Source organism: Pseudonaja textilis, chromosome 4 (genome assembly GCF_049901715.1).
Source record: "Pseudonaja textilis isolate UNSWEBS1 chromosome 4, rPseTex1.2, whole genome shotgun sequence".
NCBI lineage: Eukaryota > Metazoa > Chordata > Lepidosauria > Squamata > Elapidae > Pseudonaja > Pseudonaja textilis.
The window spans coordinates 64,418,624-64,439,332 of NC_141993.1; the positions used below are offsets into that span (position 1 = coordinate 64,418,624).

Below are 20,709 nucleotides of genomic sequence, written 5' to 3' on the forward strand. Positions count from 1 at the left end.
TCCCTCTTTCTCAGCATAACATATTATTGTTCTTCATTCTTTGTTTTGAATTCTTTGTATGCCTTTCAATAGTTGGCTAGTACAGAAGAAACTTTATTGAATTTTTAATGTAACAGACATGAGGAATATTAATTTTCCCAACATGTTACACATTCTCAGCAATCTACTCCTCTTCTTCCCCTAGTCTGTTAAAAAGATAAAGTACACTAGGATGCAATGTGCTTTATAAATCCGATTTAAATTTTAAAACAATACTAATAAGAGGAGATGTAATCTTAAACACCCTGTTGGGCTAAAAAGGAAAAAAAAATATTTCTAATGACGTGGACAGTTTTTCCTACGACATCATGAAGCAGAGCTGAAAATAATTTGGCAGGCTACAAACAGCAGGAGAGCCCGCCACTCTTTTCTCCGCGGCTTCCCACACGAAATGAAAACTACGAGGTCTCTGGGAGTTTCACAAAACTCTTTTCAGACCCGCGTTTGTTCTCAAATGAGAAACCGCCGCTGACATTCGCGGTTAGGGGTCAAAGACACCCGGACAGAAAGAAAAAGTTGAAATGTGTTTGAATATTAGTAAGTTATAGCTTTTCTCTCGGGTTCACTCCTGTTCTCCACCAATTTCCCTGAAAAAAGATAAAGTGGCCTAAAACTCATAGCCAGGGCAAAAAAAATATGAAAGAACTGCCAGCAAGTCAGTAATCCAAAATGGTAACTCCGTCACGGCGCTTTCCAGGTGGGGATCCACGCAACAATTCCAGAGGCAGGCGCGGCTTTGTTGCCAGACCTGTCCATCACACCAGAGGCCCCTCACGAAGGAAGAAGAGAATCGCCCCGGGTGCGACGGCTAGGCAGCCTCTCAGCTTCCCTCTTCAGAGCAGGGAAGCGCAAACCGCAGCTGCTCACCTGATGCTCCTTCACCACCTGACTGAGGCAAGGATACCGCTCCGAGACCCACCGATAAAACTTCGGCACCCCCATAGCGGCCGGCTTCTGCCCTTCCTCTTTAAGGCCACTCGGACCCAAACAACCGCCTTTGCACCTTTCCTCTCAGGCAAAGCGCTTCCTTCCGCCAAGGCCCCAAACCATAGAGCGGGCCTCACCAGAGCGGACGACTCAGCGTCGGAAATCAAAGGCGGGCGGCGGCTTCTTATTGGACGTCGTGAAAATTGCAGGTTTGCTATCATCCTATATCGGCCGAAGTTTCCCCTTGTTACAGTAGTATTAGGTGTGGAGGAGAAAAAGAGGCGGAAAGTAATTTTTTCGGTCCCTAGGTTGCCATCAGACAGTAGGGTAAAGGATTAAAAATAAAAAATAAATCCCTTGGAATGAGTGGACGAACGGCAGCAAGGAAACGAATAAGTAAAATCAAACTAAATAGGAAATGGATTTCTGATGAAACATTTAAGCTTCTCTTATTATGCTAGGAAATGGGCACCTAGCCGCAATCAATATACAGTATATTAGAGATGAAGTTGGCAAGCAGAGGAAGGTAGAAATGGGAAAGTTCTTCTGGCCCTAGCCGGGGTGGGATTGGTAGAGATATGGCGAACACTGAAGCTAACTATAATAGTCATATCCATTCAACTTTTAATAATATAACTGGGAGAAATTATAGAGTCAGGGTTAGGAAGAAATGGACAGTAAGCAACTTTTTTCAGGTATTGTAGGTGGAATAAACATTGTTCCAATGTACCCCAAAGGACTTTTGGGAGTAAGTATGAAGTATTGCACAACTGTATTAAAATAATTGGCTTAACTTCCAATTAAACTAATTTCCTCAAGAATAATTTCATTTTTAATCATGTTACTACACTTGAAGTAAATTAGAATCCACAGCTGGTATCTTTCCACTGAAATAAGACACTGTATACTACAGCCCAATAGAATTAGTGAAAGGGAAAAGGAAGTTAATTATTTCTCATGTCCCATAACATTTCTAAAGGATTCATTTGTATTCATTGTATCCAAACGTCCTCTGAAAATCTAATTCATCAGATACTCCGAGTGAACTATTTTAATTAGCCAGCTCTGTTTGCAATAGTTGTAGTTCGGGTTAACCCCAATATTACGGATGCATAGATATGGTGGAGATGTTCTCCAGAACGGATTTCATATTTCCAAAGTTAGGACTAGGTCTAATGTGTGGCAGCAATGTAGAGGTTGAGTGGCTGATAAGTCTGTAGTGCCACTGCAAAAATAACTCCTAAATTACCTCCAATCTCAGTGAGCAAAGGTTAAAATTAGCCAGTACCAATAGTCTGAGCAATTCTGTACCAGTTAAATCAAGCAGTCCAAGGAGGGATGCTGCCATACCTCTGTTAGAACCGCACAATGGCAGCAACTCCATTTTGTCCCTTTAGCTTAACCTCTCATGCCAAACAGTGTTCACAATAGCCGGGCACATAACTGCCATACCTTTCTTGCTTAGGACAGGAATAAAGCAAGACATGAAACTCCTGGACCCATCTCAGTAAGAGGGACTCATTATCTAGCCAGCTCTTAGCAGCACATATGAGCAATGCCTTCCCTTCTACCATACTTCTCCATGTCCTTTCAGCTACCTCAACCCACTCTCCCAGGCACCCAATAACTGGTTATACTGGTTACTCAACACTGAACTGGAGTTACGCTTCATCTCATCTAAAGCATTATTTCTAACTCTGGTTAACACTTTCAAGGATTCAAACAAATCAATTTGGGACCTGGCAGTGAGAATATTAGGGACACAAAAATCTACAAATCTTATGAACAGATTGAAGGAGGTATGCATATTTAGCCTTGAGAACTCAAGGTTTTAGTAGAGATTGACAGTAATTGTCATGCCCCTGGTGGAGACTGATTCTGAGGGAGAGGAGGAACAGCTGACCGGGAGTGGAAGTGTGGCTCCAGAGGTTGTGGAGGAGGCTGGGGAAGGGCAGAGGCAGCTGGGCAGTCAGAGGAGGACCCAGGCCCATCCCCTCTCCATCCTAGGGCACGCAGGGAGCAGAGGATAAGGAAGAGACGTGGTCTATGGGTTGGCCTTGATCCTCTTTATGGGCTGCAGCTGTGGCAACTGGATAAAATGACGGACATGCGTACGGGCCAGTGCTGGAAACAAAGCGTGGAAATATCTCTATTGTTCCTCTAGGAGTGTGGCGTCCTTCCCAGTGTGTGTTCTGATATCTGTGGACGTTTTCCAGCCCTTATCTTGCCTGGTTTGTATTGTTTTTTACTCTTTATAATTTAAACGGCATTACCTCCTTCTTGTAACTGCTTGTGTAGGAGTTTTTTGTCTCCAGTCAAGGATATTTGGAGCTTGGAAGCAAAGTGAAGGAATAAAAGGGGCTTCACCTGTTTTTTGTGACAGTGTTTATTTTGTATCCCACCCTGGGTCATCACAGTAATCTTCAGATATCTGAAAAAATGTCACAGAGGACTATTATCAATTGTGCTGAAATGCAGGTTACAGGACACAGAATATTTATTTAATTTCTGGAAGTCAGATTTCAAATGAATGGAAACTTGGCTGACAGCAACAACTATTTGATAGTGGAACAAAAGACATCTGATGTCTTTCAAGTAATTTATTCTACTGAAAAATAGGATCCTACCCACAGAATATAGTGAAATAGATGCAAATAAGCAAATACACACATTCTGAAAGGATCATTATTGAAAATAATAATGGAGGTTCATCTGCATATAGCTATCATAAAATCAGTATGATCAATGTTTTGGGTAAAGTACAACAGTCTTTAATAATAGTAATAGACATATTCTTTACGTGAAAATTATTCTAGAAATGCGCAGTGAAGTATTCCCTTTCTCATTCATTGTTACTGTTGAAAGATTTAATATTTGAATCCACCGAAATCCAGTCATTCTCCTTTCTTAAGTATGTAGACCAGCTACAATTTTTTGACTCTCATTTTTCTCCTTTATTCTCATCTGGCTTACCCTATTATATATCCAGTATCGTTAATATTCCTAGCTCAAAGACCTACTATTTATTATTGTTTTATTAAGCTTGTGGAAACAGCATTGTGATAAACATAATAACTTGCATTTTGTAGTCTTTCCACTGTATCATTGGAAACAGTATTTATATCCAATATAAACACTGAAACACTGATCTGCATTAGCAGAATTTACTAACTTTAAAAAAAACTAAGATTTGTTTTCTGCAAATGACAGCATATCACATATACGGTGCCCAACCAAGATACATCTGACACAGCAAGTTTTCATCTGTTGAATCTTGAATAAGATGGTGAACATGTCCTTCAATTGACAATGGTAGGCCCTTTACCCTGTTCCTATTTTTTATTACACCCTGTAGCCGCTGCTCTATGTCTTGCACATGAGTCTTGGCCTGAAAAACAAAAAATAATCTACATAAGAAAAAGATGTCATCAGTAACTAGAAGCTAAATTTTTAGTGGTAAGTATTCGAACTTTCTCCTTCTAACATAAAAGATTGAGTTTCCACTGAAGGTTTACTGAATTATATAAAATTGAGTACTATGAACTATACACTAAGCCATAAATTACAATTTACGATACATACTATATAATATATACTTATTACATTAAACCAATCCAATAATTGTATGGTTTAACAGCGAGTGAATGAATTCTGGAACTATCTAGTAAACACTTATGGAGGTCATTAGCCATAAAGAACCCAGGCTATAATAATTCATCTAATTTCACTATTAACTGAAAAATGATATTCAACATAGCATGCTCAGTATGTGTGAAATGTAATCCCAGCCACTGCATATATTATGGGAAGAGCTTACTATATTAATAATAGGATAAAATTCCATAATTTTTTTATTTTCATTTATATACATTAAAAAAGTGGTCAATTTCAAAACAAAAATTTCAAGCTTAATTCTGAATTCTTAATTTTTAAAAAAATCTTCATTAAATCTGATAAGAATCAGTGGATTTGATATGCGTAAAATATGCTTTGGAATTTGATAGATTTATCAGAAATAATTTGGGGCAGTGGCTAAGATATTGGACTAGAAACTGGGAGACCATGTGTTCTAGTCCCACCTTAGGCAGGGCCAGTAACTGTGTCTCTGCCTTAGGAAGCTGGCAATAGCAAACTTCCAAAATCTTACCAGAAATCGAAAATGGATGGGAAAGTCATGGGAAAAAGAGGTAACCGAATGTATAATTTGGTAATAAAGCATTAAAAGTACAATCTATAAAGTTTAAATTTGATCAGCAAGTTTTTAAAAGTATTTTTATGAGCCTACATCACAAAAATAAGTGTTTCTCAATATTATTTGGTATTAATGAATGAAATAATTAGAAAAATTAAACTGCTAGCACTCATCAATATATGAGAATGACCTGATGAAAAACAAATAAGTCAAAGTTTCCAATTCTTTTAGTTACCTATTCCTAATGTGTTTGCTCTTCTTGAATAAATTCAGTTATCATTCAAAGCAAGGTTATGTTGCTTAATATTATAGTGTCCATTTTTATTTGTTTACTGCCCTGGTGCAAAGTTTGAATTTTTAACCCTGAGTTTTACCAGCTTACCTTTTCATTGACAATTTCTCCAGTTTCATTTACCAAGGTTTTTGTATTGCCTCTAACTGGTTTACTCCATTCCACAAGGGGATCATGCAGAAAAGTCTTCAAAACACTAGATTTGGGAGAGAGTAAAATATTTTTACTTACATTTGTTGTAGTAAGTTTCATTAGATTTAGTTACTACCCAAATTTGCTGGGAGTAGAACAGCATATTATAAAATATTCATCATCATAATCAGGCTGACTACAAACAACAGTATGATAAAGTAGTAACAATGGTGCACTGAAATGTCTACAAGAAACACCACTTGCTTACAAGCAAGAATTTTAGGATCACAAAATAAACAAAGTAATAGAAAATGAAGAAGCTAAAGTGCTGTTCGACTTCAGAATTCAGACAAACAAGTGCCTTCCATATAACAACACCCCAGATATTGATTGGCTGGATAATGGATGTGGCAGGAGATGGAGACAGCAAAAGAGAAGAGGAAGAACAGGAGAAAATCACAAAAGGCAAGGACCTGCAAATAGAAGAAGAACTGTGCACACACACAAAAAGCAGAGCTAGTACCAATAGTACAGGTACTCCCCGTTTAGTGACATTTAGTGACCATTTGACGTTACAATAGTACTGAAAAAAAATGTCTTATGACTATTTTTCACACATGACAATTGCAGCATCACTTGTGGTCATATGATCAAAATTCAGACATTTGGCAACTGACTCATATTTATGACAGTTGCAGTGTCCCGGGGGTCTTATGATCACCTTTTGCAAACTGGCAAGCAAAGTCAGAAAAGCTGGATTCACTTAACAGCTTACTAACTTAACAACTGCAGGGATTCACTTAACAACCGTGGCAAGAAAAGTTGTAAAATGGGGCAAAACTCACATAACAAATGTCTCACTTAACAACAGAAATTTTGGACCCATTTGTGGTTGTAAGTTGAGGACTACCTGTAACAGGTGCCTTGGGTGCAATCCCTCCTCCCCCCCAAATCTGGAGCAACGCTTTAACACATTGCATTGACAAAATCATGAATTGCAAAAGGCAGCTTTTGTTGGAATGGCTTATATTCTGTGGTGCTCCTTTAATACAATCAAACAACATCTACTGATCTCACGTCCTTAGAAGAGATTCACTAGGTTGATAAAAATGTCAAATCCAGTGTAAATAGCTGGCTGATTGTGCAACTAACCATTAATCAGGCAATGTAGAATAGGAGACAAAGAATTGGAAGAGATCAAGTACTGTATCAAGTTCTGAAAACTGAAGTTGAGTATGGCATAATCTGCCTGTGGTGATCTCAGAGGTTATTTGCACACTGACAAACTTTCTGTCAGTTAGAAAAGCCCACACTGTTTGGATACGCATATATACCTTGCCAATACATTATGCCATCCTACGTTCTTTAGAAAAACTCGATGCATATGAAGGCCAATACCAATTAAAGAACTGGCAATTGTGATTTCACGTTGTTACACATATATTATTTCTAGATTTCTATACGAATCTTAAAAAGTTAGTAAGTGCATTGATTCTGAGCTGAGAGCATGTGTCTAGATTTTTATCTATTTGAGTTTTCCCACAGGAAACCATTTTTTAATTCTTATTTGGGAAGTACCATGCACAAATCTAGAAGAGATAATCACAAAATAATTCTTTGCAGCTCTCTTTCTTATTAGCACAATTGTTTATAATTGCATGACTATCCTGTTTGGTTCACAGATCCTGTCTCTGGATCACAGAAACAGAGAAAAAGAAAAAAGTATGTAAGCAGTACTACCCAATGAGTATTACAAGGCTTGTTTATACAATGTATAAAAGGAAACCAGGCTATCAGAAAATATAGTGGCTGGTCCCCATCAAGGCTGACACCGGCCGGAGTATAGAAAAACTCAAAGTGCAAGATCAGAAGATGTGAGACCTGGCCCATAGAATCTTCAAGAGTCGGACACAACTAAATGGATAATATTATCATCATTTATGCAATGTAGTATGATAATAATGAATATTTGAAGTTGAAATAATTAAGTGTAATGATTCTATGTGCCTTCCCCCATTCTACTTGAAGACCATTCTTTCTTTACCTCATGAGCGGTTCTCTCTGATTACGCATAAGTCTTAAGGTAACTTCACAAGCTCTCCTGAAGAGCCCTTCTGTGCCCATTGGACCCATCGCATTGACCATGTTATGAGTAAGGCGAAATGGAACAATTTCTGGAAAATCAAAAGTTTCTCCCTTTAAATGAATACAAAAAGAATAAATTCAGCAACACACGCTTCTCTCAAAATGGAATGCAGTAGATTCTTAGACAGCTTGTATTATACAAGTATATAAGAAATTTTATTTAAGTTATACTATTATAGAATAGAATAAAATAGAATTCTTTATTGGCCAAGTGTGACTGGACACACAAGGAATTTGTCTTGGTGCAAATGCTCTCAGTGTACAAAACAGAAAAGATACATTCATCAAAAGTCAAGAATCATAAGGTACAACATTTAATAATAGTCATAGAGTACAATAAGCAATCAAATCATACTAGGAAACAGTCAATATAATGTTATAATGTTAGTACCACTTATTTCACTCCTTTCCAAATTACTTTGGTGTTTGTGTATAGACAGGCTGATTTTGTTTTGCTGTTAACCAATGTTAAATGTAATATAAATGTAAAAACAAAAACCATCTCTGTGATTTTTATTACTGAATGTGAAAATATTCAGTACATGGGACAGCTTTTTAAAATAGTTCATGGCTGGTTAAAAACAAATGTTTCAGGTATTTGGATCTGTGCTGGAAGGATAGGATAGATTTGATCCAAGGGCAGGGTAGATTTGATCCATGCAAAAATGGTTTGGCGATTATGGGGAGGAAATCAAAGGAAATTGAAATCTGGAGAGAGATAGGGTAGGAAAAGAAGATGCTGGGAAGATTGTGGGACACTGGAGAATACTGTTTTGAGAAATCAACAGGTGAATGAAGCAATGAAAATTAGGGGTAGGCAGCCTGATGTGATATGATGTATTACTCTAGGATACTGGGATTTGAGAGAGTTACGGTTAATTAAATATGATATTCCAAGACTTCAGCAACAAAGATGAAGGGAAAGATGGGAAAATGCTAGAAAAATGAATGACTAGGCAGGCCAATGGGATAAGCTCACTTCAGGCATTGGTATTAACAGCTCAAGGAAGGGAAAGAGAAGGGAAAATGCTGGAAGGGAGATGGGGTTGGATAAACGCTTCTAGAAGCTGGTGAAGGGGAGATGGAAGAGAGATTTTATTACTACCAGTGGGTGGTTCAGAATGATTTGGTAGATCCTCCAGAACATATTGATTTTGTTCTGGGTTACAAACAAAACATTGTTCCCATTGAAGTAACACCCCTTTGGGAGACTTTCTACCCTTAAAGACAGTCTAGATCAGGGGTCACCAACCTTTTGGACCTCAGGGACCACCAAACTCATAAGTTTAGATCCCAGGGACCACTAACTGGTTCTGTGGGCGTGGCCTAATTTGTGGGTGTGGCTTGTATGTAAATATTATATTTATATAAATATTGAATTTTTTATAAAAAAGAGCAGCTTTTACCCCAAATCAGGCAAAGTAGGCAAGCAGATTGAGTTGCTCACAGAATCACAGATTCATTCAGAAATCTATCTGCCATTGGCTAGCTCAGTCTGTCACATAAAATTTGCTTCCAAGCAAATTCACAAAATTAACTCACAACACACCATGCATGTAAATATTGATTTTTTTGTAAAAAAGAGCAACTTTTACCCAAAATCAGGCAAAGCAGGCAGGCAGATTGAGTTGCTCACAGAATCACAGATTCATTCAGAGATCTATCTATCTGCCATTGACTAGCTCAGTCTGTCACATAAAATTTGCTTTCAAGCAAACTCACAAAATTAACTCACAACACACCATTCATGTAAATATTTATTTTTTTTTATAAAGAAGAGCAACTTTTACCCAAAACCAGGCAAAGCAGGCAGATTGAGTTGTTCACAGAATCATTCAGTGATCTATCTATCTGCTATAGGCTAGCTCAGTCTCTCAAATTTGCTTACCGTGAGTCTGCACTGAATTTGTTTGCAAGCAAACCTTCAGTCCTAAGGGAGGTTCGGCTGTGCTTAGCTAGAAAGCAAAAAATCCAACTATTTCCTGCTTCCTAGCTAATCTAAATCTCCCGGCACAGCAGAACAGATGATGGTCAGAAAAAGGAAAAATAGCAACTTAGCAGACAAGTTTGCCAGGTAAGGAGTGAGTGGGCAGGGAGGGTTCCCACGGGCCATGTGGGCTGAGCAGCCTTGTGTTTCTGCGCAGCCTGGATTAATTGCTTTGGGGGGGGGTGCTCTGGGAATGAGATTTCTCTGTGGCCCACCAAAATTTTCTCTAGATAGTTTTAAATAACTAAACTGACTGTGAATTGATACATTTTGTTCCTGAAAGTTTAAACATTTTTAAAAAAATATTGGAAGTATTGCTGGCAAAGACTGGAAGTTAAACTTGCCTGGAAAAATTTGAAGACTGTTTCAGGTAGGCATGACTGCAATTCAGATGTATTTATTTTGCCAACATACTTTGGAATAAAAAATATTTTAAATTCAATATTTAGCTGCTTACCTTATTAAACAGACAGTTGAAATCTACATGCACACATTCACCAGTTAAAGAATCAAACAGAATATTTTCTCCATGACGGTCCCCAAGACCCAGCATATACCCAACCATTGACATAACCGCAGTGGAACGACAATAGGCTGATCTGCTGCTGTACCTATAGAAAAAAATAAAAATCAAGATACCTTATAGGTACTTGGTCATTTTGTAATCATTGTTGGTGGCATGACAATTTGTGCACTCAGCAAAAACATAAAATATGTATAACAGAGGTCTCATTCTCGTGGCCCATGGGCCAATTGCAGCCCGCAGGACGATATCCTGTGGCCCCCACCGTGATATGAAAGTATAATATTAGTGTATAATATAAATATAAAGTATAATATAAAGTATATTATGCAGCCCAGCCTCACCCAGACTCTGCCTCTAGTGGCTCCCAGGTAAATTGTGTTTGAGACCCCTGGTTTATGATGATTACTACAGGCAATCCTTGACTTATGACCACAATTGGAAATGGAACTTCCATTGCAAAGCAAGATGATTGTTAAGTAAGCTGCAACCAGTATTACAATTTTTTTGTTGTGGTGGTCATTAAGTGAATCAGTAATTAAATAAATCATGAGGTTAAGTGAATGCAGCTTTCCCTATTGATTTTGCTTGCTGGAAGCCAGCTGGGAAGATCCCATGTCAAAACCATGTGATTGCAGGATACTACAACTGTTGCAAACAAATGCCAGCTGCTAAGCGCCTGAATTTTGATCATGTGACTGGAGGAACCACAATGGTCATAAGTGCCAGGGCTGGTCATAAGTGTGTAGACTGGTGGTAAGTCACTTTTTCATAACTCTTTTTTTTAAATAAAGTTTTATTGAGTTTTAACAAAACAAATAAAACATCTTATTTGAGTACAGCATCGTTCTGGGTTATCACACTTCCATACAGACACAGTTTCATATGCATATTCACCTTATGTATTCAACTTCATATCTTACTACTCTTTTTCCAACTTCTCACTATTTCTCCCTTTACTTTTCTTAATTTTCTTTTATGGTTATCTCATTTTCTTCTTATTCAATTGTATTCCTTTTACCTAAATTTCTTTATCTTTTTAATCATTGTACTTATACTTTCGTCTGTCTTGTTTACAATTTCATATGTTCTCTTCCAACATTCTTAAGAAGCAAAATTCCCCTTATAATTGCCAATCGAAATGCAACACCTTTAAATCTTATTGTTATTATCATATGAAATCTCATTAAACATTGAATTTGTGCATTCTAAAATTATAACATTCAAATTTCTAATATCTATTTTATATCATGTAGATCTCATCATTCAGACTGCTTGATACTTCCCCTTGAAAATGTAAAAAGTAAAATACTAAAAACAGCAAAGGCAATATATATATATATATACACACACACACACACACACACACACACACATAAACATTAGTAAACAAAATAGTTATTCAAAATCATTCTAGTACTGGCATGAACCTTGTAAATCTTTCACGTTTCTTTTCAATATCTATCAATCTTTGAGAACAACTGAAATGTTTCCCTCCCTTCTTATTACTTAACTGTCAATAAGCATACCATTGGATAGTCATACAGTTTTATCTTATAAATTGTTTACTATTAATAAGCAAAATAATTATTCAAATTCATTCTAATTGGTATAAATTTCCTTATAAATCTTTCACATTTCTTTTCAATATTTTATCAATCTTTAGAAACAATTGCAATGTTTCCCTCTCTTCTTTATTATTGCATTAATCATAAACATACTATTACATAACAATACAGTTTTATCTCATAGATTATTTACTTATTTCATTTCTAACTCATTACAGTATTCTACTGTCACAACACTATCTTTTGTACCTTTGCAGAATCCTCACTTTTAACTTAAAATCCTAGTACGCTTCCCCTTTTTCTTTATTTCCTATTTTTGTCCCTCATAAGTTCTTTCCCTTTCTATCTTTCCCCCCCTTTTTCTCATCCCCCCTTTTTTATACCCTTCTTTCTCTAATTTTCCCTTCTGTAGTTTTCTTTTCTGTTTCTCCCTGCTGTTATGCTTCTTTTTCAGGCTACTTTTCTTTTTGGCTGTTCCCTTAATCTCAAACTTTTAACTCCTTTCCTCCTTTTTCTCCTTATTACCACACTTTGCATTATTTAATCACTGAAAATGGCTTCTTCTTTGTCCCTCCCTTCTTGCTCTTGAAGCTTTTCCTTTTGCTTTTCATAGTTCAGGATCTCCATTTCAAAAAATTCAAATACAAAGCCAAAGGATCTTCCTTCCCCTTCTGAATCTTTTCTGTTTTTTAAGACTCATCTTCAATTCCTCCAGGAGTGATGGCATTTTAAACACTTTTGAACAACCACCCAATTGACTTTGAGTAAAAACAGAAAAAGAAAGAAAAAACCAACGGCAAAAACTTTTTTTTTTAAATCACCAAATGATCCCAGACTGTTCCTTCTTGTTTCTTTCCTTTACTTTTCCTTTCTGTGGGTTACTGTATCTTTTAATAAGATTTCAGTGACAATGTATCCTCGGGAGTTTTTTCAAAGTTTCACGGTCAATCCTCTTTATTTTTCCAGGTGGCACTCCATTTTTCCATTATTCCAAGTCCCACCCTTTTGCCTCCACTCTTCTCCTTTTTAGGGCTTTAAAATGACCAAGAAAAAATCTTTATTCGCCTTTTGACACTTAGATTTCAACCTAAGGTTATCTCTTAGTGTCAAAATAGGTGTAAATTTCTTTCCATACCATTTGTAATTCTCAATATAAAGGTTTAAAAAAGGGGTTTTAACCTCCTTTTCTCTCTCCTTCGCCGCTTAAAGATCTTCTTTCAGAAGTATTCCTCTAGGTACTTTTAGATTCAGTGTACCTTGCTTAGATGTTCTCTGTTGTTTAGCCTGGTCTGTCCTGTTTTCCTCTTTGTCTTCCTCCTACACCAGGGGTCCCCAACCACCGGTCCGTGGATCATTTGGTACCGGGCCGCAAAGAAAATAAAAATGGCGGCTGTCTTTGCCTTCGGTGAATGCTGCTGGGATCCGGGATCAAGGACACAAATGAAAGAAGGGAAGGGAGGGAGCAACCAAAGCCTGTCCTGCTCTCCGGCTCAGCGGCTTCGGTTTCCTCCCGCCTCGTTCCTCTCTCAGTCGCTCTCTCGCTCCTCCACCAGTAAAAGAGGCGAATAGTTCTTATTCTCAGCCGAAGCTGCTCCGAAACAACCAGAAACAAAGGCAGGCAGGCAGGCAGAACGGAGCACTGGATTGAACCGCGGGCAGTGGGGTGGGGGTGAACGGGCGCTTTGGAGGAGCTGCGCCAACAGGAAAAGCCACCCTGCCGGCTTCTTTGAAGCAGTTTCTTCCTGAGCTGGTGGAGGAGCGAGAGAGCGACTGAGAGAGGAACGAGGCAGACACCTGAGGGATGAGGCTGAGGGAGGCAGGGCTGAGAGGCGGGGCTTCTCAGCCATCCTGCAGGGACTTGTCCTGAGCCTCCCTGAACTTGGTGGTTTGCTGGCAGACATTTTATTACCCGACTAGGTAACAACATCAGATGTTATCTAGTCAGGTAATGAAACGTCTGCAAGCAAACCACCAAACTCGGACTCCTCCCCCTCCCCCCCTCCTTGAAAAAGTGCTCTCCCCCCAGTCCTTGAAAAAGTGTTTCTGTGTGAAACTGGTCCCTGGTACAAAAAAGGTTGGGGACCACTGTCCTACACAATCTTATCCAGTCGGGTTCTTCTTTGAGGTGGCCATTTCTGACCACTGCTGCAACCGCCTTCGGGGAAGGGAGTTTAGACCAGCCAAGGAGGAGAGATGCAGCTCCCCTCCACTCGGCTAGCAATCTCCCCCCTCTTCACCACTTCTACGGGGTGGCTTTAGCCCCAAATCCAAAGGATCGGGGCGCTAAAATGGCGAGCACAGATCGAAACTGCACATGATCGTGGATTTCAGTCTGTTGCTGAAGAGACCCAAACCGGAAATCCAGCACCATCATAACTTCTAATGGTTACTAAACAACTATTTGGAAGTTGAGGAATATCTGCAGTGTTTGAATTACAAAAATTATGTAACCAATCAGATTTTTTAAAAATTGTAGATATTATTGTAGTGTAACTCAAATTGTATTTAAATGTATATTTATTATACTTATATACCATTCAACTCCTAATAACTCTAGAAAAAAGACTGACCATGAAGTAGGATCAGGGAATTTTCTCAGAAACCATTCATGAAAAATTGGAGGATGCCGAGGAAGTAGAGTTTCTTTGAAAACCTTCAGCTTTTCAGATAAAGGTGCTGTCTTTGGAATAATACACTGACGTAGCTCTTTGCCAGTCATGTAGATGCCTGTTAAAGAAAAACAAATATAATTACACTACATATTCTGTGGCAAATAGCATTCACTAATTCTCCTCCCCAATCCTTCATTTTATCTTTTCACTCACACTTTTTAAAGATTACACCATCATTATTTTACCTTTTTCTTTGTATAATTTAATTAGAATATTTCGCAAACCAGCAGTGTTGTTCACCCATTCAATGATTCCACATTCCTCATTCAGAGGAATAACAGCATAGGTTCGGATGTGGAGTTCTCGTCTTCGTGACTCTGCATCTTTTCTTAAGCACTAGAGTAGAAACAAAGCATGCTCCATAAGATTAATGTAAAACAGTATCTTTAATTTTCATTTTAATTAATTTATCTGCCTCTTGTAATCCCAAATTAAAAGTTTGTATTTTTAGAAAGGGTGTATGTACACACACACACACACACACAAAATCAGTTGCTTTATTTTCCCCACAAAAGATCCCTTACAGAAGATTCAGGGGATTAAAGTCATGCACAATTCAATATTATTAAAAGTTTACATACTGTACAATATTTCTGCTACCAAGACCACCTAAGCACTTAAAAATTTAAAACAGAATTACAAAAATAATTTTAACAGAAAACAGTAATTTTGTCAAAAATATTGAATCTTTTTAAAAACAAAAACACTGTTCCCATTCATTCAAAATTGGGCAAACAAGAACCAAAATGACTTTATAAATATAGAAAGATAAATGTGGATTCCTTTTAAGCATATAAAAAGCCTTGCATATCTGACTAGAGTTTAAACATATGTATTTCCATCAGTGCCACTAGTATTAGAAAATTTTGCTGAGATTTATATTCAAAATCAACCTTTCATAAAACACATAATATATATTATAGAAAGTAGACCATTACTCAATGTATTAAATCAGGCTTGATTAAAATCAGAAAGTCTTCTCAGGTTACCGGCAATATATTTGACAGCAAATAAGACATTGATTTATAAGCCTGCATTGTTTAGAATGGGGACAGACAGTGAGAGGAACTGCAGACAAGCATATTTGGGTAAATCAGTTCTGCTTAATCAGTATACACAAACATGCTCACTGACAATTCTTAAGAAAACATTTAGTGGATTGTCAGCAACAAGTTTGCCACACATTCAGAAACATATTTAGAATTTAACCTTATTTATGAGGGAGTTGAATTCCATGAGTCGACAGTCTTTTCTAAGATCATCTTTTGGCTTACACATCATGATATAAGATTTCCCATCTGAACCTTTTAAAGTAATCTTCTTGGGCTTCTGAAGAGATGGAAGGATTTCAACCTACAATAAAAAAAAGAGGCACAGTTCTTTCATACTGTTTCAGCCAACATACCCCATAGATACACTGTTACTGTGAAGGAAATATACTCTTTGATTTGCAACTATTCATTTAACAATGGTTCAAAGTTACACTGTTGCTAAAAATTGACATGACCTGTTCTCAAGGTTACAAACATGACATACCTGCAGCCATGTGATGATAATTCAGGCATTTGGCAATAGGCTCATATTTATGACAATTTCAGGGTCTTGCGGTCATGTGATCATGATTTGCAATTTCCCAAACAGCCTCTGATAAGCAAAGCCAATCCGAGGTGCGGGATGGGAGAGAAGCTGGATTCACTTAATTATTACAGTAAAAAATGATAAAATCGGGTCCACTCAAGTGATGACTTACTTAAGTACTACATTGCTTAGCAACTGAAATTTTGGTCCCAGTTGTGTTCATGAGTCAAGGACTACCTGTCTGCTGCCTTGAGGTCTTGAAGAAAAGACGTGGCATAATGCTAAGAAATAATTTCATTTAAAGACTTGATTTCCTTTTTCCATTTTACTTTGATTACCAAGAGAAAAAGTCTTTGATTTGGAAAGTAAATTCAGGCTAAGTTATAAAAACGCAAATAAGTTTAGAACCCTTTTCTATTGTGATGTCCTCCCTTCTGAGCATGATCCCCCTTGAACTGAATACCTGAACACTACGGGTGTTATGGAAGATATAGCTTTGTCTCCACATTTGGCAATCTGGCTGTAGAACATGCATGGATGGTACTCTGGTGTGGATTTTGACTATGTTTTTGTGTTTCAATATGATTTAAACATGGCTTTATATTCTTGTTCTTTTTATTTGCATTTATTTTTCTTGATATCCTTTTAATTGTTGGGAGCCACGCAGAGTCATATTTGTGAGATAGATGGCTAAATATTTATGTATTAAATTTATATTCTGCCCATCTGACTACTAAAATATTATATGCTGAACAAGCAAACAAACAAATAAGGATTAATAGATACTAACAGTATCATCAAAACTTTCAATGTAAGCCCAACATCCAGGAAATGGATCGTGATTGGAATGTGTTCCAGGAACTGAAGGAAGAGTTGGTATCATTACAGATTGCAAAGGAATAAGAATCTGACTGAATGTTTGGTCTTCTACCAGCCTCTTGAGGTTTTTGAAATGAATAGCCATACTTAAAGTGGAAGTATTTCCATCAACCTGAAAAAAGTTTAAAAAGTAATCAAATGCAAACATTCAAGCATATAATTATCTTAACTGTAACTTTAATGTCCATACAGATTTTCCACTCATCATTACCTAATTTAGGATGTAATTTCAACTCCACAAGAAAATCTTTTGAAAATAAATGATATCCAACTAGTGCCCTGCAGCCGAAAACATGTATCAATCAATAGGAAGAGGACACAATTTTCACCCATTAGCCCTCCACTCCGACTTTGCGATATTGATCCTGGAATACTATCATCCCTAATAGTGTTTAAATGAAGCCTATCTGAACCTATCATACAGGTGTATAATAAACTGAAATCTTACAAAATTAAGCCAAATGACCGAAGAATAAAAACATCTGCTAATGTTCCTTTACTAGGTCCCTCAGTTACAAACTTTTGTGCATAAATATGGCCATTAACCAATTATTTTAGCATGATAGTGAAGATGGTCAAGAAAGTAGCCAGAAAAGAAGGGGCAATTATTTAGAAAGAGGGAAAAATAAATCATGCCCCAGAGCTACAGAAGAATCTTAAAATGAAATAAGTTTGCATTTCAACACTTGGTATGCTTTAGAACAATACAATAAAGGTTTTTCATTAAATAATTAAAGTTTTGTTTTAGAAAACTAGATATTTAATACTTTAATCCTTTGACTTATAAAACAAAAGAAAAACATTATTGGTTATGGATACAAAAGTAATAGCTAATAAGAGTTTTCAGATTTTAATTACACTTCAAAAAAGCAAAGTTTAGAAAAAACACAAAATCTGCTTTAAAAAAGCTTGGAGTTTTCAGGAGGGGGGCAGTTTGCACTGAAAAATCCCTCTGCTCCCCATTCTTTTGCTCTTTCTTTTTAAGTGGCCAATAGTTGTTTCTGAGAGATCCTTGGTGTTCTCTGAGCTTGGTTAGTTTCTTGCAGACATTTAATTACCCAAACTAGGTAACATCATCAGAGCTCTAATATGCTACCTTATTTAGATAACAAAATATCTGCAAGAAAACAACCAAGCTCAGAATACCAAGGACCGGGGAAGAAGGGGGAGCCTCCTCGCTGACAGACTGTAGATCATGACTCTGCAGCTATGGTCCGTGCTCTTTCGTTGGAGAGCCCCGATCATTACAATTAGGGGCTGAAGCTGCCTTGGAGGGGTGGCAGAGTAAGAGGAAGCCGCAAGCCAGGTTGAGGGGAGCGGCATCTCCCCCCCAGGCTTGGTCTTTTTTCCCCTGAAGATGACTGCAGCAGTGGTTTAAAATGGCCACCCTGAAGAGGAGGACTCAGCTGGATTAAGATTTGTGCAGGAGGGAAGAAAGAAGTGAATAACATCTGAACTGGGACAACTGGGCAATAGAATTAAACAAAAGTACCCCGGGATTAAGGTAACATGGAATTTTTAAGAAAAGAAAAGTGAGCAGCGAAATTACAAAGGGACAGGAAAAAAAAAACATATTTTTGACAGCTAAGCAGGGCTTCAAACTGGGAAAGGAAGAAGCTGGAATTAAAAATTTAATTAAATTGGACTAAAATATTTTGGAAATAAAAAGGCATAAAATAAAGCTGGACTTAAGATTGTCAAAAAATAATAATAATAAAGTTTACAAATTGGAGATTGGACTATTGAGGTTTGAAAAACCCTAAATAAAAAAATAGGGGGGAAAGGTGAAGACTTTGTATAATGGAGAGTGCCACCTTTTGACAAAAAGGGAAAGCATCCTGTTTCTGAATGAACTTATGTGGATATAGCATTAAGGAAATATTGAAACAAAGTAAGAATCTTAGAAAGTGAAAGCAGAATCAGAATAAAGAAAAAAGCAAGGAAAGACTGACTGTGGGATTGATTGATGTTTTTGGTATAGACTCTGGGCTGGAATAATTGAGAACTTTAGAAAATTTAAAGAAGAAAGAAGGAAAGTAAAAATATAAGAATGATGATATCTCTTCGGGAATTAAAAATGGAATTTAAAAATATGAGAGAATTACTACAGGCGAATCACTTTGCTCTGTGCTAGAAAAAATGAAATGGCGATTGAAGAACAAGAAGAAAGATTTTCAGAGGAGGAGGAATTGACTCAAGGAGAAGACATTTTAAATAAACAACACAAAGAACGCTACAAAGAAGTGGGGAAAGAAGGAAGGTTAAAAAGTTGGGATTTAAGAAGGCAATTAAAAGAGGGAATACCAGTGAAGTCGGGAAAGGCAGGAAGATTCAGCAGAAAAGCGGAAAGGAAGATATTAAGAAAGAGAAGGATATAAACTGGAATGAGAAAAGATGGGGAGAAGCAGTAAGAAACAGGTGCATGAAATAAAGAAATACGGAAATAGTAAAATGTTGAAAAAAATTGTTTTTTCAGAGATAATGGTTGATGAATTAAAAAGAGGATTCTGCAGGGTGACAAGGGGTAATAAGAATATTTCTGCAATTAAAAATATTTAGAAAATAGGGTAATAGAGATACTGATAATTCTTATTAAAAATCAAGGGGGGAAAATATGCTGTGGAATCCAAGTGAAAAGATGTAATGATTATTATCGTAACTTCTTAAAAATAATGGTTTATTGGGAATTAAGATGAGGGAATAAAGGTATATTTTAATCATTGAGGTGTCACACTCAAAACAGTAAAAGGGGGGAAACCTATACTTGGTTTTTTTTTTGTGTGTTAAAATTTGTATTAATCTAGAATTTATAAAAAGAATGTGTAATGGAAAGGGAATATGACACACTAAAGAACCAACTAAATTAATAAGTTAATATAGACTATTAAAAGCAAGGAGAGACATTGGTAACTTTTTTTAATTATCATAATTATTATTATTAGGCAAACACATATTGTTTATCTTTATTTTTAAAATAAATATTAAAGGATTATATTTGAAATAATTGAAATGAAACAAAAAGATGTTTCGACTGAGATTAATGAAAGAGGCTAGAATTAATGTGTTTGTTTCCTTACTGAAAATTTGGAATGGAAAAGGTAATAATAGAATTAAGTGTGCATATATCACAGTATAATTGCTGTCATATTTGTATGTAAAGGTGATGACCTGGAAACATGTTGTCCACTAAAAAGAGATTTTTGTTTTTAATGTGAAAAACTGAATAAAGTTTGTTAAAAAAAAAAAGAATACCAAGGACCACTCATTTCAACCCTGAGCTACAAATATTCTCATTTGTTGCTTCTTTTAATTACCTAAAGCATATTTAGGAGCACTTATGTTGATGGTCTTAATTTAGATTTAATTTAGATTTAAGTCAACAATTCCTAGTTTGGTTGTTTTCAAATCCACCAAAATCCATGGCATGAAGAAGTCTAAATCCAATCCTTTATAGGATTGTAATTTATTTATAGACTGTAATAAAGAACACACTGGAATGAATAATCTGCTTTCACAAAATAAACATTTCTAATCTATCAGGAACATTAAATTATAGAAAATAAGATAGTTTTGTGCAGCATTACCGATTTGTTACAAAGTTCTAGGAGTTTATCTGTCAGGCGAGCTGCATCCACAATAAACTTGCCCAAAGATGCCTTCATATTAATAGCTTTGTTTAAGATTTCTTTGCACCTGGTGGCCCGCATTGGATAGGATGACTGCAGAAAATACAATTTATTGAGTTTTAATGTTATCCTTCAAATCAAAATTTCAG

At 36.7% G+C, this 20,709-nt stretch overlaps 2 protein-coding genes and 1 long non-coding RNA gene across 12 annotated transcripts in view; 1 reads left to right on the forward strand and 2 right to left on the reverse strand.

The window, feature by feature from the left end:
* The window catches only part of XRN1 (5'-3' exoribonuclease 1), a 74,688-nt gene extending 73,608 nt beyond the window's left edge, over nt 1-1,080 (reverse strand). For all 8 annotated transcript variants that reach the window (XM_087933275.1, XM_026701561.2, XM_087933278.1 and 5 more), the window contains exon 1: nt 907-1,080. In XM_087933275.1, coding sequence (XP_087789401.1) covers nt 907-981 — 75 coding nt within the window. In that variant the 5' untranslated portion in view covers nt 982-1,080. The remainder of the gene's footprint in view (nt 1-906) is intronic.
* Nucleotides 1,050-8,228, forward strand: LOC148125867 (uncharacterized). Of its 3 annotated transcripts, none has more exons than XR_015743580.1 (4): nt 1,050-1,175; nt 3,131-3,197; nt 4,322-4,422; nt 7,265-7,401. It is a non-coding gene; the product is annotated as an uncharacterized LOC148125867 (long non-coding RNA). The 3 variants fall into 3 exon arrangements; XR_015743578.1 differs by having other exon boundaries at nt 1,115-1,175; nt 3,047-3,197; nt 7,265-8,228; XR_015743579.1 differs by lacking the exon at nt 3,131-3,197 and having other exon boundaries at nt 1,068-1,175; nt 7,265-8,228.
* The window catches only part of ATR (ATR checkpoint kinase), a 56,743-nt gene continuing 39,833 nt past the window's right edge, over nt 3,800-20,709 (reverse strand). The window contains exons 39-47 of the mRNA XM_026701566.2: nt 20,519-20,653; nt 16,846-17,046; nt 15,687-15,830; nt 14,663-14,813; nt 14,376-14,532; nt 10,172-10,325; nt 7,627-7,778; nt 5,541-5,646; nt 3,800-4,354 (exon numbers count right to left, since the gene is read on the reverse strand). Of these exons, the coding sequence (XP_026557351.1) occupies nt 4,181-4,354; nt 5,541-5,646; nt 7,627-7,778; nt 10,172-10,325; nt 14,376-14,532; nt 14,663-14,813; nt 15,687-15,830; nt 16,846-17,046; nt 20,519-20,653 (1,374 nt within the window). The 3' untranslated portion in view covers nt 3,800-4,180. The remainder of the gene's footprint in view (nt 4,355-5,540; nt 5,647-7,626; nt 7,779-10,171; nt 10,326-14,375; nt 14,533-14,662; nt 14,814-15,686; nt 15,831-16,845; nt 17,047-20,518; nt 20,654-20,709) is intronic.